This window comes from Zootoca vivipara, chromosome 9, assembly GCF_963506605.1.
Source record: "Zootoca vivipara chromosome 9, rZooViv1.1, whole genome shotgun sequence".
Lineage (NCBI taxonomy): Eukaryota > Metazoa > Chordata > Lepidosauria > Squamata > Lacertidae > Zootoca > Zootoca vivipara.
The window spans coordinates 40,639,561-40,655,714 of NC_083284.1; the positions used below are offsets into that span (position 1 = coordinate 40,639,561).

The following is a 16,154-nucleotide window of genomic DNA, read 5'->3' on the forward strand; positions in this document are numbered from 1 at the left end:
GCATGTGACTTTTATACAAGTATGGAATTACGTTTGCTAAACGCTTGCTTTGTGATGGTCTGATGGCTAGATATAAATAAACCAATCTGATATACTGTGGTGGCGACAACAGGGTTTAAATCAGGGATGGGGAACCTGTTGTACCATTCCAGATGTTGCTGCTCTCCCAGGTCACATCATCCCTAACCCCACTGGCCCTGCTGGCTGCGACTGTTAGGAGCTGGACTCCAACAACATCTGGAGGAGCACAGGTTTCCCACTGCTGGTTAAAATCCCTCCTCAGCACCTGGAAACAGTCGTCCAGAAGAATTGTCCTGAGTACTGAATGTCAGCATGATCCTGGCTGATCCTGTTTGCAGGCTGAGCCATCTTTGGGTAGCTGTGATATTATAATGATTAACCATTTTGTGGGCAAAAAAATGCCTGTCTTTTACTAGATAGTGAGCTAATTTAAATTAAATGGCTATAGCTGGCTTGCCTGCTTCTTCTGCCTCCAAGCCCCTCAGAAATGGTCTATTGAAGGTTGGAAGATGCTGCTGAATTGGGTAGACTGTTGTCCAGGGCAAGTGGGGATCCCTGGTAATTGGGCATGAACATATTATTCAAACTGAAGCTCTACTAGTGCAAGGTACACACACTCTCACAGCCTAATTCATTCAGCAGGGTCTGCTGTCTTAAGGTTGTATCCAACAGTACTGCTCAGCTGACAGTAGGGTCTCTGCCTGCAGAATGGAGAGGGAAGCCATTTCCAGCAATTCCCTTTCCCCACTGCTACGTTTCCCTCTCCAAAGTCCGCTTCAGAGCGTTTGGGGGAACCATCAGAGCAGATTCAGAGGTGGCGCAGGGGACTGGAAAAGAGGAGAATTTATTTCCCGTTCTGTTGCCAGAAATCTTTCTGCCACCTGGGTGACACCATTGAATGCAGCCTGAACACAACAGCTGTCCCCACCCCACCCCAGCAGCAGATGTTCAGAGGAATTCCACTCCTGAACTGCACAGTTCCATTTATCTGTTGTGGCTAAAATCCGCTGAAATACTTTTCTGCCACGCCCTGGTCTAATTTCGTTTTGAAGCCATTGCTTTTACATGTATCCAGGGAAACATATTTTGACAGTTCTGATATTGTCTTCATTTAATAGCGTTGTTGTCATTCCTAAACACTTTGGAGTGCAGTAGCTCATAAATGCTTATTAATTGTTTGGTTATAAGTAATTCTCATCTTAAAAATATCCTTTTTCAGGTATTGAAGGTGGTGCAGTGAAAGTTCAGGGAGCAAAAGGATTGCCTCCATCAGCATTTTACAAGGTTCTAATTATTGTTTCAATAATGATCATGGTAATATAAGCCTGAAGAGTGTGAAACATGTGTTTTCCTATGTCTAATGAAAAGAATATAGACACTTTGCAAAAGTCATTGAATTGAAGTGACAAGTCTTTCAAGAAATTCTTTGCAAGTCTGTTTTGCATAGCATTTATTTATTTTCACATTATGTATTTAGTTTTAGAAGGTTTTGCAGTCCTTTCTGTGGTAAACAGTCTGAAATTAAACCATCCAAACTGTTTGAACAGGCTGTTCAGAGAAAGGAGTCTGAAAGACCATACAAACAGATATTTTGTTTTAAAACTTTTGGATAATGCAGATGCAAATTTGTGTAGTGTTCTGTGCATTAAATCTGGGGATCTGAAGAGGGTGATTTGCCTGCTGGCATCTCACATAACCATTTCTAGGCTGAGATTTGAATTTTATTTACGGTTTCTTGCATTGGTTCAGTGGGGTTTTTTGTACTATACCACTGTCTCTTTCTGTATGTAACAGAAATTTGCACATTTAAATGTATACATATTAAAACATTTTCCTGCTAGTCCTTTAACACAGACAAAGTATTTAGCAAGTATAAAGATGTATCTTCCAACTTTTGACAGCATTTGAAGATCACAATCTTCTATTAATTATATTAATTTAGTTCTAAAATGAGACATAACTTTAATGCATCCCTCTTTAATTATCTGAATATGATTAAATAAGAGTAAAGGATTCTTTTAAATAGATGGTTAAACATCAGTGTGCATAGCTAATAAAACTGAAGACTGGTCACAGAGGGAACAAAGCCACATGCTCTGTCAAAGGGTTTATTTGAATAACAATTGCCCTGAGTCTTTTGAGCGCAGATCTTAATTGCAAATATAATCAATACAATTCAGTTTTCTAATGCCACTTACTTCAGCTATCAGCTATGAGTGCGCTTCATTCAGTAAATCCTTTGCATACAATATGCAGCTTTGTTCCTTTGTAATACTCCTTGTTGCTCCAGGGATAGCTCTTCCATTTTAAACAAAATATGAGAATGAATCATTTCTGTCCTTATAAAAGGTGACTTTTGATTTATTTCAAATCTGTGCCTAGGTTTGGGTAACCATTAATAATTTATTCGCATCTTTTCGGTTTTTCCAGGTAAATGCTACGTACCTTGATGGATTCAGAGCTACAGCTTGCTGCCCAGTAGGAGGACCAAAGGCAATAGAAAAAGCAAGAAGAACTGCAGAAAGTATTTTGGAAAGGTTGGAATTTACTGCAAAACAGCTCCCCTAATTGTATAATCATCTCACAGTGCCCCGTTGGTAAAAAAGTAGCCATGACATTTGGTCCGCAACTTCAAATGTCACTATCTTAAATTAAGAGCAATATAATATACACTTAATATTTCCAAAAGCATATTATCAGGCGTTCATTATGTATAAGAACCTAAGAAGAAGCTGCTGGATTAGGCCAATGGCCTATCCAGTCCAGCATCCTGTTTTAGCAATGGCCACCCAGATGCCTGCAGGAAACCTTCAGGAAGGACCCAGACATAAGGTCCCCTCCTGCAATTTCAAGCAACTGACATTCAGAAGCATTACTGCCTGTGGCCATATTTGCAAATTAAGCCTGGTGTTGCCTATCGCAATATATGAATACTGTCAAATGAGAAAGCGTGTTTCCAGAAGAGGGACGCAGGTGGCGCTGTGGTCTAAACCACTGAGCCTCTCTTAGCCTTGCCAATAGGAAGGTTGGTGGTTCGAATCCCTGTGACAGTGAGCTCCTGTTGCTCTGTCCTAGCTCCTGCCAACCAAGCAGTTTGAAAGCACACCAGTGCAAGTAGATAAATAGGCACTTCTGCTGCGGGAAGGTAAACAGCATTTCCCTTGAAAAAAGATTGGCTGGGGCAAGAGATCACTTGATTTCCACACTCGTTCGTACATTATTATTACTATTATTATTATTATTATTATTATTATTATTATTATTATTATGGTTAAGAGTGTACCAGGAATGAGTAGAATAGCTTGGGGAGAAATTCAAATACATTCTTTGACAAATGTTTCAGACTTCCTTCATTTATGAGGATTTAGGATCTTCTTGATTCTTTTACATTTTCTTATTATGAGAGCTATGATAACAAGAGTGCAGAGGGTTTTTTTTGGGGGGGGGGAGGCTCCAATCTTTCACCTGTTTCTGAGCTTATAGCTATGCTAACACTTGCCCAATAGGAAGTTTTGCTCTCTGACCCAAACTCCGTGTGAAGGTGGTAGAGTTGCATGCATCTTTAAACACTGTTGTGACCTGCTGGTATAAAGTGGGGACGAGGATACAATTTGAAGGGCACGTGACTAGGGTGGGTAGGTGGGCCAAAACATCCGAAGAGCTTTTCTCCCAGCTGAGCTGGTGCCAGAGCTCAGTTGAAGAGAAAAGCACCGGCTAAGCCAGAGGTAAGCCACGAGTGGGCAGGGGTGGAATATAACACACTCACACCTGCATCCACTTCACACACAAAGGCAGAAAACCCATTACAGTGGTACCTTGGGTTACAGACGCTTCAGGTTAATACAGACGCTTCAGGTTACAGACTCCGCTAACCCAGAAATAGTACTTCGGGTTAAGAACTTTGCTTCAGGATGAGAACAGAAACCGCATGGCAGCGGCACGGCGGCAGCAGGCGGCCCTGTTAGCTAAAGTGGTACCTCAGGTTAAGAAGAGTTTCTGGTTAAGAACGGACCTCCAGAACAAATTAAGTTCTTAACCTGAGGTACCCACTGTAGAAGACTTTGTCTCCTGTTGCCCCATGTAGAGTTTGAATCTCAGAATGGGGATCATACGGCACGGGTGTCAAACACAAGGCCCGGGGGCCAAATCCGGCCCACCAGACCTTGTCATGTGGCCCGCCGAGCACCCCAGCCAGCGGGACCCAGCAGTGGGACCTTGCTGCTGAAGCGCCGCGCCAACAAAGCGCCGACAAACAGCTGGGGCCGGGGGGGGGGGGGAGAAAGGCGGCCAGAGCAGCGCTGCGTGGAGCACCCCGAGCCACAGCAGGAGAAGGAGGAGGCAGCTTGCCGGGTCAGCGCCCAGCAGCGCCGCACGGAGAGTCCCAAGCCTCTGCGACGCAGCAGTGCTCTGTAGCACTTTGAATCCTCCTCCTGCCACGGCTCGGCGCCTGGAAACGGCTGCTGCTGCTGCTGCTGCTGAAGCACAGACAAAGCACCCAGCAGCGCCATGTGGAGGAGGAGGATTCAAAGTGCTACAGAGCACTGCTGCGTCCCAGAGGCTCGGGACTCTCCGCACGGCGCTGCCGGGCACCGACAGGGCAAGCCGCCGCCTTCTCCTCCTCTTGCCTCACCTCCTCCTCCTGCCGCGGCTCAGCCTCATGAACGTGAGCTCAGCAGCGGCTCAGCCTCATGAACGTGCAACTCTGAGGCTTTACGCACTTCTCCTAAAACGGACACCCGCTGCCTCACGCTGCATGGGAAATGCTTTTTGCCCCTGGGTCCCTTTGCGCTCTTTTCTGACGCTGAATCAAGGCGGCGACCCCCCCCTTCCCTTTCTTTCTTCCTCTCTCTCGTTCTTATTCTTTCTTTCCCTCTCCTTCCTTCCTTCTTTATCTCTGTCTTCTCTCCCTCTTTCTTTTTCTTTCCTTCTTTATTCCTTCTTTCCTACTCTTCTTTCTCTCACCTCTTTCCTTCCTCTCCCTCCTGCTCCCTCTTTTCTTCCTTCCTTCCTTTCTTCCTTACTTCCTTCCTTCCTTTCTTCCTTCCGTCCTTCCCAACTTTCTTCCTCTCCCTCATTCTTATTCTTTCTTTCCCTCTACTTCCTTCCTTCTTTCTCCCTTTCCGTCTTCTCTCCCTCTTTCTTTTTCTTTCCTTCTTTATTCTCTTCCTTATTTCCTACTCTTCTTTCTTTCCCCTCTTTCCTTCCTTCCTTCCTCTCTCCCTCCCACTCCCTCTTTCCTTTCTTTCTTTCTTTCTTTCTTTCTTTCTTTCTTTCTTTCTTTCTTTCTTCATTCCTTCCTTCCTTCCTTCCTCCCTCTCCCTCTCCCTCTCCTCAGAAACATAGGATGCTGCTTTATACTTCTGGCCCTTAAACCCTGGAACCAGGAGAGCAGCTTCAGTGAGTCAACCTCAGCCAGTCCCTTTGGTGAAGGGTGGTGGCTCACTGGCAGAACATCTGTCCTGCATGCAGAAGGACCCCAGCATCTCCAGGTACTACCGTGTTTCCCCTTTTTTAAGACACCGTCTTATAACTTTTTTTCCTCAAAAAAACACACGGTGTCTTATTTTCAGGGGATGTCTTTTTTATTATTCTTATTACAGTACCTTACAGCTGTTCTTGGTAATATATGGGAAGCCAGAGCAGGTGGAGAGCATGCAACACTGTCCAGGACAGGGGTCAGCAAACTTTTAATGTGGGGGGCCAGTTCACTGTCCCTCAGAATTTGTGGCGGGCTAGACCGTGCGCGCGTGCACACACACACACACATACGCCCATGCCTTCCTTCCCTCCCCGCGTTCAGATGGAGCAGGCTGGGCTGAGGAGGGGGCATCCCGTCAGCGCTGGGTCTCGGCTTGTGCTGAGGGGCCGCAGCCACCCTGCCAGGAAGGGCCCCTACCCCGGGGTGTCCATGATCATGCTGCTAAAGTGCCACCGCCAAGCAGCACAGAGGAGTCCTCCTCCTCCTCCCTCCTTGCAGGCTCTCTGCTTCCGCGGCGCTGCTGGGCTCTCCGAGCGCTCTGCGCTGCAGCAGCCGCCAGTTCTGGGCTGCAGGGAGAGCAGGCAGGGCGTGTGCGTGCAACCTGCAGGAATCAATGCACTCCCATCTGCGGCACGTGAAAATGGCCCGGGAGGGCCACCTCCGCCACCTCTGCTGCCAGGTCAGGTCCCTGCCGTAGCTGCAGGCTTCCCGCGGGGGCCGCCTGCGAAGCGCCGCACCGAGACTCCCCGGGAGAAGGCGCGCGGGGGCTGAAACCAGAGGCAGCGGGGAGCGGATTCCGGCCCCGCTGATGTCAGGCGTGTGGCAGTCCCCTGAGCTGAAGCGCAGCTCGGGGGACTGGCGGCAGCAGCGGGGCTTCCTCGGGGAAGGCAGGCAGGCAGGCAACAACAGTCCCGGAGCCGAAGCTCAGCGGGCGCTGCTTGCCGCCTGCCTGCCTGCCTTCCCCGCCAGTCCCCCGAGCCGAAGCGCAGCTTGGAGACTGGCGTCGACAGCGGGGCTTCCTCGGATCGGCAGCTGGGCGCCGACTCGGCAGGCCACCGGATCAAGGAAGTGGCCTGCCGGGTCGGCACTGATCAGTGCTGCGCGGAGCACCAGATCGAGGAGCCGGTCTGCAGAGTCAGCGCCCAGCAGCGCCGCACAGAGCATCGCCTCCCACGGCGTTGCTGGGCGCTGACTCTGCAGACCGGCTCCTCGATCCAGTGCTCCGCGCAGCACTGATCAGCGCCGACCCGGCAGGCCGCCGGATCAAAGAAGCAGCCTGCCGGGTCGGCGCCCAGCACGGGTTGAGGAAGCTTCCGGGGGGGGGGGAGAGAAAGAGGAAAAAGGTGTCGGCGGGGAGGGAAAACGCGCAAGTCCTCTCCCCTTTCTTTCCTGCTTAGCCGGCTTGCGGGCATTTTACAGGAACAAACAACGTGAATAGAAAAAAGAGGCAACGAGCCCGGTCAGCGGTGTCTCCCTCCCTCCAACTCCCCCCCACACCAAATGGAACTTCCCGACCCCCCCCCCAACTTTTCGCCAAAGGCATCCTCGGCCCCGTTCCCACTTTCGCTGCTGGGTGCCTGCATGTCTTATTTTCGGGGTATGTCTTATATTTTAAAAATCTCAAAAATCCTGCCATGGCTTACTTTATGACTACGGCTTTAAAAAGGGGAAACACGGTAGTAGCTCTGCAAGGGTCCTGCATGAAACCCTAGCGAGCCTCCACCACCCAGTGCAGTTACCAAAAATCATTTTTCAATAAATTGTACAATAATTGTACATTTGAATATCTACTTGCCATTATTCTATGTTTCTGCTTTCAGAGCTAGTTATTACTTACATTATTACAAAAAACAGTAATAATCGAATGCAGTGACAATAATTTATGATAATAAAGAGTGGACACATAGTCCTACAGATACAACCGGCCCTTTGAGGGTGACCAAACTGCTGATGCGGCCCCCGATGAATTTGAGTTTGACACCCCTGTCATACGGTAACTAAATCCCTGCTAGATCATGCCAAGGGTGTACCTGTAGTAGATCACACTGGCCAACCACATGTCCGGGGGAAGCCTGCAAGCGGGACTTGAGTTCTACAAACAAACCTTGGGTGTTGCAAATGTTTCTTTAGCAGCAGCCTATTGAATATATTTGACCTGTTTCAGGACACGCATGATGTTTGATCAGCTGGGATATGAGGACTACAGCAAAATTAACCTACAGATTCTAGGTTCCGAGGAAACATACGGACCGCACGCCAAAAGGAGCACAGATGATGTAAGTACGAAGGTGGGCTCACAAGCACTTTTATTGATTGTGTAGCCAAGAGAAGTTTTCCTTTCCCTTTGCATTTCCGTTTACTTTTCATTTTCACCATTTTATCTTTCACTTAGCCCTGAAGGAAAGGAGAATGAAATGGAGCGTACATTACTTGCAGAGGATATTTTTGTTTTTGTGTTCTGGTTTCGGTGCCTAGGTGGGAAGATGAATAGAAACAGAGAACACCAGATTGAGAAGAAGATTGTTCCTCTCATGCATTTTACCAGTCTTACCACTTTCTTCCTGTTTATATCCATCCACCGATTGGGAAGGAATGGAGGCTAAGAATTAAAATACATATTACATTTCTTGCTTAGTGAGCAGCTATGTCTCTTCTTTTCCTTAAATTAATTGCAGCTGTGGGATTGGAGGGGGGCATTATTGTAAGGGGACATTGCCAATGCTACCCCCCCCAATTGCTTCAGTTGCAATTTTTTTTGGTAAAAGTTACCATTTGTGTTAAGGAGAAGTTCCTAGTTGCCATGAATACTTTGTTTTTTAATAATTTGAAAATAACTGAGGCAGTTTTCATAAATGCCATTATTCAGCTACTGCTCAAAATGGCATTATTTAGAATGATCAGGCTGAAAATGGGAAGGAGCTGGGTTTTCTCTGCATAAAACTGAGGCTCTGTTACAGGACAAGGCAGGTCATTAATGCCCTTTTGCGGTGATATAGGAGGCATTCTGAAGCCAGGCCTTTGGTTGGCAAGAATGCTGTAGTGCTACTTGGTTTAGTTACTGGATTTATTAGGTGGTATTATTACTGATAATTTATGGCTGCTATTTATATTTTATATATTTTGTTTGTAAACCCCCTCTTGTTGTGGTAGGAGCGGGATAAAAATGTTTAAAATAACTTATCTCAGTAGGATCCTCTTCCAAGTACGAAGCTTCATGCAACCTTTAACCTGTCAATACTAGTCCCTCTAGTCCAGGCTGTTTTTAGTATCTAAATCTGTACACATGGCTGGAATTATTCCAATTTATTTAATATTTAATTTAAAAAGTTATGTATGAAATGTCTCTCTTTTTTTTAGAAATACAACATTCTGTTCCTTCAAGAAAATATGTCTCTTCATATTGTGCTTTCTGTTGCAAAATATAATGTTCTCACGATCAAATTTGCTTCTGTACAGAACATATCATCCAGACTCTGAACTGTGCCATTTGAAAGTTAGCATACTGACCCTGTTACTGACAAGAGCAGCAGTTTTTTTTCTAGAGAAGTTTATACTAGGGAAATGTTCTAAACTTTGGACTATTCTTAGAAGGCTTGCTTGCAAGTTAAAATGTGTCAGTCACATTTTTAATGCTCAGCATCTACAGTTATTTGGTATATATGCTATATATGTTTTGTCTGCTGAAAACTAAAACTATTGTCTTAATTTCACATGCATGTTTGGTAATTTTAATAAATTATGGAAATATACAGATACTTCAAAGTTAAATTTCAAACCATTTGCAGTAGGAGTTGGATCTTTTGATTTACGCTTCATCTTCTAAATTCTGGGTTGTTTTTTTAAAACCATAGACTTGTTAGTCTTTCAATGTGTTAAAAGAGCTCTATATGTGCGGTTTATGATTGGTACCTTTCTCTCTCTTATCTAATATCTGAAAACAGGGTCCCCGGGAAGTTGTTATTTGGCTTGCCGTACTTCATAAGCAGAAAAAGGCAGTGGAAATCTTTTCCAGAGAGATTGCTCCAGCTGGAACAGGAATGGGTAAATTTTGAATCTTTTCTCTCTCAGTCTCTGGTTGTTTTTCTGCTGTTGTGGTTTATAACCAAACTTGGTTATTAAATTGTATAAAACTGGTTATCATTTGACCAAAATGGAGCACTTTTTTGGTTTTTAGTTAGTCTAGAGCAGGGGTGGGGAACCTTTTTGAATTCCCCAGGCAGCCTTGCAGGCCAAATTTGGCGGGTGGGCAGGGTTGCCCGTGTCAATCATGTGATGTCACAATGACATCATGTGCAAGGTACTCTGAATTCCTGAGGAAGGTCCTTCCTTAATACAGACCAGCTTTTAAGGTATTCATTTGCACTAAATTCTCTTTGTAGTTAAGCAATTGCATTGCTTGGGATGTTAGGAGTACATTAACCATGTGGTCCATGTGAATAAGCTGTTCATTTATTGCTTCTGCAGTGGCCTGGAGACAGAATAAATACACTGTTTGTTGATTTAAACCTCTGTTTACAGAAACAGGGTCAGTGTATGGTCACAGTCTGTAACTGGCAGTAAATTTATGTTCTACCAAACAGAGCAAAGTAAAGTAAAGTAGCACTTATCTATATGATATTAAATATTGCTAAGATAAGATATATGTAACCATCTTGACACTTGTTATTGATCAGATTTGCTTTCAGGAATAATTTTTTTCTTACCTTTAAAATGTATTTCCTTTTACAGCATATTAGCAAAATCAAAAACAAAAAAACACATTGTGTAGTAAAAGCCCATTCCTCAGAACATTTGTGAATGTAAATAAAAACACTCTTTAATTAATAGTGAAAGTCAAAAGCACTGTTGCATGGCACCCCAAATTCTGAGCGGTTCAAAATTTCAGGGGGTTCCAGGTCTTGCCCCGGGTTTGTGTTTGCTTTTAGATATGAAGCACAGCAGAGACTGTGGTGCCTTTGTGATATGTGGTTTATTTACACATATATACAACCTCTCCCCAGGAATTCTCGCCCACTCGTTCGCTTACTCCAAGGCCACCTCAGCTTTTGGCAACCAGCACTTGCTGGCTGGCCCCAGAGGCACCATTCGTTCGCCTGGGGAGCTTGTAGCCAGGACCGCTGCAACAAACAGCTGCACAAGCCTCTGGAGGTGGAGATGTGAGAGGGTACCAGAGGATGGAGAGAAGGAAGGAAGGATGGAGGCCGGTGCCACCCACGGCACACCTGACCACTATTCAAGGGTGCCATGGCATGCTGGTTGAAAACCACTGAGCTAGACCATTTGATAGCATGGCATTGCCCCTGTTTCTTATGGGCATAAGTCTTAAATTTCTTAAGTCCCTGCTGTGCATGAAACTGCACTGACTGTTCAGAACTAAGGCAATAAAACCTGTCATATGCTCTGAAAACATGCCATTATGATCAGTGCAATTTCTGAACGCTTCTCAAGGGCAGACCCATGTGGAGTGTACAGGTGTAATCTAATCTGGGTGTGACTAAGGCAGGGGTGGGGAAGTGGATCCAGATTCGAAATGTGTATTAAAGTCACCCAAAATCCCGTACTGTCCCCTCATTCTTATTTTCTTATTGAGATAACCACAGCAAAACTGATGGTCAGATTTTTCAACAGCGTCAGCAAGGAATGTTCACATTTTTTATCTTCTCAAGAAGCTTCCTAACTACAAAACTGATGTGCTGACCCTTATTTCACATCTTAAGTGACCGGAGCTTGACACCACGATGACAGCTGCTTAATGCAGCTTGAGATTTTAAAGTGCCTGGGTATATGTAAATATTATGACTGATGACAAGTGTGTTGGAAGTTGCTTCTAGGTTTAACAGATTAACTTGGCCAGTCCTCATTTATGTTTGAATACATAATCCTGAAAGATACCTTATCTCTTTGGGTTGAGAGGAAATGGATATAGCAATTTTAATTGGCCTCTGTAAGCAAAGTTATTTTTATATGATGTGCAATATTATAATGACTATAGGACACTTGATTTCAGATGCTTGTTGTTTTAGAGTTTGAAAAGTTCAAGTTGGTAATAAGTGCTGTGGCTGGAAGCTAGAGAAGCGAAAATAATATTCTTTCTAAAATCTTGAACCTGATTTAGTCCCAGGCTCTAGCTCATCCTAATACTTGTGGATATTAGGATAGAAGAAGAAGAAGGGCACTATAAAAGCTGAAAATGTATTCCACTTTCTAATTTGCGTTGGTGTTACAGTTGAACTGCATTTTTTTAAAAAAAATAGTATTTTGTGTTGTATTAATTTAGACCCATATTAGTTCAGCACCCTGAGTTAATGTTTTTTACACCCATCAGCTAAAGCTCTTGTAAAGGGGACAGCTGTATACAGTAGTTACTTAAAACAGGCATCCTAAATACTTTATCAGTGGAAAACTCACTCACTCAGATTCCTATCTTTAGTCACAAACTCCCACCATCTTCTTGGCTTCTGTTGCATGTCTTCTAGCAGAAGGATAATCATTTTATTTCCTTCAGATTTTCCAGACATCCCCCTATTGAAACTCTATCCTACTGTTCTTGCCCTATAATTCTGCAGGGTCTAATTAGGAATTGGAGTGATTTTAAGTATCTCATGCTTAGGCAAAAGTCCTCATCATCTTAAAACTTTATCTGATTGTTTGAGGGGGCTTTGGAGAAAAACCAAATCTAGATAAATAAAATGGTTCAACCCTGATTTCCTGTGAATCATCTTTAGAATTTTAACTTTAAAATATTTCATTTTTAGCACCTGGTCTCACTGGAATAGTTGGAGGACGTCCAAAAGTGTAAGTTTTTAAAAGGGGGGTTGAATATATACTTTTATTTTTAACCATTAGGGAATTTGTGCATTTCTTAACTGTCAGTTACTTAGCATATTGATTAGCTAACTTTATGTTTTATAGACAGCCAAATTATATACTCCCCTAGTTGAGAATCCAAAAATATTCTAGTCAGTCTCAGGAATGTGCTGACTGCTGTGTTTTGGAGGGCTTTGCCTACAGTGAAAATATTTATTGGTCATTATATTTCTAGCAAATATCCAGTCATAACAAAGTTGCTCAGAAGCAGATTATCAGAGATACTGCAGTGCATGGTTTAAAATTATCCTGTGTTGCTGATAATTAAAAGACAGGTATTGCACCCCAATTGCCATCAGCCTCAACCATCATGGCCAGTGGTCAAGGATGATGGGAGCCGGAGTTTAGTAGCACCTGGAGGACCGCCCCTGAATTAAATAGATGGGCTGAATGTCTAAAGACTATAGCTGATGTTGAGATGTATTCAGGAACCATATAAAAACCTACTGAAAGGTGTTCCTTTGGCACCTGTACTTAATTTGCCTTTTTCTGTGTGGCTTCTTTTCCAGATCGCCAGTTCTGAAACCATTTTTCTTTCTTTATCCAAAAAAGAATGTCAAGGTAGGAGCTGCTTGCTAAGCACCAGTCCTAAATACACTTTGTAGCCGTTGCAGAAAAATAAAAAATTGAGCCAGTTTTTTAACAACTTCAGTGTGTCCCAAAAATTGCCTTGTATCAGTGCGTTTAAAAAAGAAAATTCTATCTGTGAGTTACACTTGGATCTGTGATTCAGGTTCCAAACCACCTTGTATAAATCAAAGCTCAGTGTTTTCCCATCATCTACTCTTATGGAGACTAAAAATGGATACAACTTTGTCTCCTTTTGGCAGAAGCAAATGAAATATGCAGGCACAGGAGCCCCACAGGGTAGATTAACCCTGCCAAATTGTAGGTTTTTTTGTGGGGGAAGTAAAGGGGATTCACTTATCTCCACAGTTCATACTAAAACTCCAAATTCAGGTAGGTAGCCGTGTTGGTCTGACACAGTTGAAATAAATCAAAAAATCAAAAAATTGTCCAGTAGCACCTTAGAGACCAATTAAGTTTGTCATAGGTATGAGCTTTCATGTGCATGCACACTTCTTCAGATACACTGAAACAGAAGTCACCAGACCCTTATATATAGTGGGAGGGTGGGGTGGGGTTTTTTCTCAAAAGGGTAGTAGGAGATGGGTGATTGACTCAATGGGTATGGTAAACCTGTTGACAACTGTTAACGACTGCAATTAGTCCTACAGGAAAAATCAAGGGATAGTATGCAGGTGACCAAAAATAGCTTTAGCATATGTAATGAGACAAGAATCCGATGTGGTTTCCACTATTGTTTCCGGACAATTTTTTTATTTTTTTGTTTATTAAAACTCCAAAATTCATATTGGTTTTATATTTTGAAGGGTGTGTGTTCTTACTTGTACATTCTTTTTAGACATTAACTTCATGGTGGATGATTTAGCTTGTTTGTGTTGGGAAGAGACATCCTTCAGTATCACCATTGCACAAGGTGATACTGTTCTTAATGTTTTCTGTGGAGTGTTGAAAAGCTCCAAATCTCTCTCCCCCCCCACCCCCAGCAAGCATAGCTATGGGGATTTTTTAAAAAAGAATCTTCCATTATGCTTTACCAGAAAAACATCAACAACAACAACAATTCAGAGCTCTTTAGTACACTGCAAGCAGCATTTAGGCAGCCACACCTCTTGTAAAATCTGTTGACTTGTTGCGTCCGCTTTAGGTTACGTGTTTTTGTGTTGCGTCCCATGGCAACCCGGAAGTACTGGAACAGGAGACTTCTGGGTTTCGCTGCTTGCGCATGCGCAGAAACGATAAATCACGCCATGCGCAGAAGCGGTGCTTTGGCTTGCATCATCCCGTCCATAACACGAGGTTCCACTGTAGAGAAAGAGAGAGCCATAGAGAACAGAAAGGAAGAGAGCACAGAAAAACAGAGTGGCATGAAACTTTGTGAGGGCCCGGCTCCGACTCGAGGTGGTTTGTTTACATTGTGGTTGGACTCAGCAAAGCGTAAAATCACCCCTATTTGCTTCATTATGGCTGCAGAACAGAGCAGCTAAACACCCTTAAATAAAATAACCTGTGCGAGGCCGGAGTAGCAAAGCTTGAACAACCCTCCCTATTTGTCTACAATGTAATGAGAAATCACATTGCCATATACTCTCATCCATGCAAGCAGTTGGGGCTAAATGTCTTCTGAAGACCTAAGAATGAGAAACACAAGGCTTCTTCTGACTCTGCTGCACTTTCATCCCTCCCTCCACTGTCTCCAAATAGCCCGTTCCATGGTTCTCTAGCACGGTTGGGAAAGAACAGTAATGTCCTTATTAATAAAGTGTAGCAGTTCTAGCAGTTGTGGGAACCTCCAGCCCATTGGCCCAATCATTCGGCCCATGAGGCTGTTATTGGCCAAGCCATGCTACCTGCTCTGCACCTGATGCAGGTAAAGATGCGGCTAAGTCCTATTGTAGCAGCACTGACGTTTTTCTGATCATTGGTGCTTCCATGCAAGCATTGACAACTAGCTGATTTGGGAGGCTTGCGTAGCACTGTGCAGAAACAGGTCACCTGAGGTCATTGCGACCGACAGGCGGGAGTCCCCAATCATGTGTCAAACTTGGCCCGTGCAGGGTGGGAGAGACTGTACCATTTCCTGTGCTTAATGTTTGAACCAGATTTCAGTAGTTGCATAAATGCGTGCTGCTTTAAGCATTGTTGTATAGTCTGACCTAGAGTAAAACCTATTGCATAAGGTTCCCCCCCACCTCCAAAGACTTGTATTGATACAAAGATTCTATTATTTGGTTTGCAACAGAGCTTTGTTCTGTTCTTTTGAAGAATGAGGATCAGTGGAGCTTTTCCTTCGGCTTTTATGTAATTGTACTTAACTTCAAAACAGTGTTTGTGCAGTTTCGTATCTTTACAAGTTAGAAACCTTTTGATTTCAAAATATACAATTGTATGGGTAATGTACAACTAATTTATACTTAGAGCAGGCCCCATAAAATTATTGGGTCTATGTTAAGTCGTGTCTGTTCATTTCAGTTGGTGGGGTATGGCTAACATTGGGAATAAAACCTTGCATTTTCTTTATTGAGGAGCAGCTGGAACATTTTTCAATAAGTCTTCCTCTGTCCTTCAAGTCCCGCCAAATTAACAATCTGTTAAAAGTAAGAGTGGTCCTGAGTTCCACTTAGTCTTCAATTTCTGCTGACCAATGTGGGATGTATATGAGGAAGGCTTGCTTGCGTCTCATTCCACTTTGTTTTGAATCTTTTGCAAAACTTGTACTTGCACCTAAATCAGGCATCCCCAAACTTCGGCCCTCCAGATGTTTTGGACTACAATCCCCATCATCCCTGACCACTGGTCCTGTTAGCTAGGGATCATGGGAGTTGTAGGCCAAAACATCTGGAGGGCCGCAGTTTGGGGATGCCTGACCTAAATGGTTGTAGACCAGGCATCCCCAGACTTCGGCCCTCCAGATGTTTTGGTGTTACAATCCCCATCATCCCTGACCACTGGTCCTGTTAGCTAGCGATCATGGGAGTTGTACGCCAAAACATCTGGAGGGCCGCAGTTTGGGGATGCCTGTTATAGACCACCACAGAAGTTTTTAAAAATCAAAAGCTGGAGAAAGGCCATTTGACATGACTGGCAGTGTCTATAGGTTGCAGTAGACACTTCTGATTTGTGAGATATCTGTAAGCAGGAGCTATTATAGTCCAGTCAGCTGATGCCTCGGGGTGATAGGTTGTGTCAACACAGATTTCAT

The 16,154-nt window shown here is 44.0% G+C and overlaps 1 protein-coding gene across 1 annotated transcript in view; it reads left to right on the forward strand.

Annotated features, from left to right (window-relative positions):
* The window catches only part of LOC118083552 (uncharacterized), a 46,017-nt gene that overhangs the window by 18,064 nt on the left and 11,799 nt on the right, over positions 1–16,154 (forward strand). The window contains exons 10-15 of the mRNA XM_035112061.2: positions 1,241–1,305; positions 2,452–2,558; positions 7,665–7,776; positions 9,442–9,541; positions 12,256–12,295; positions 12,877–12,928. Coding sequence (XP_034967952.2) covers positions 1,241–1,305; positions 2,452–2,558; positions 7,665–7,776; positions 9,442–9,541; positions 12,256–12,295; positions 12,877–12,928 — 476 coding nt within the window. The remainder of the gene's footprint in view (positions 1–1,240; positions 1,306–2,451; positions 2,559–7,664; positions 7,777–9,441; positions 9,542–12,255; positions 12,296–12,876; positions 12,929–16,154) is intronic.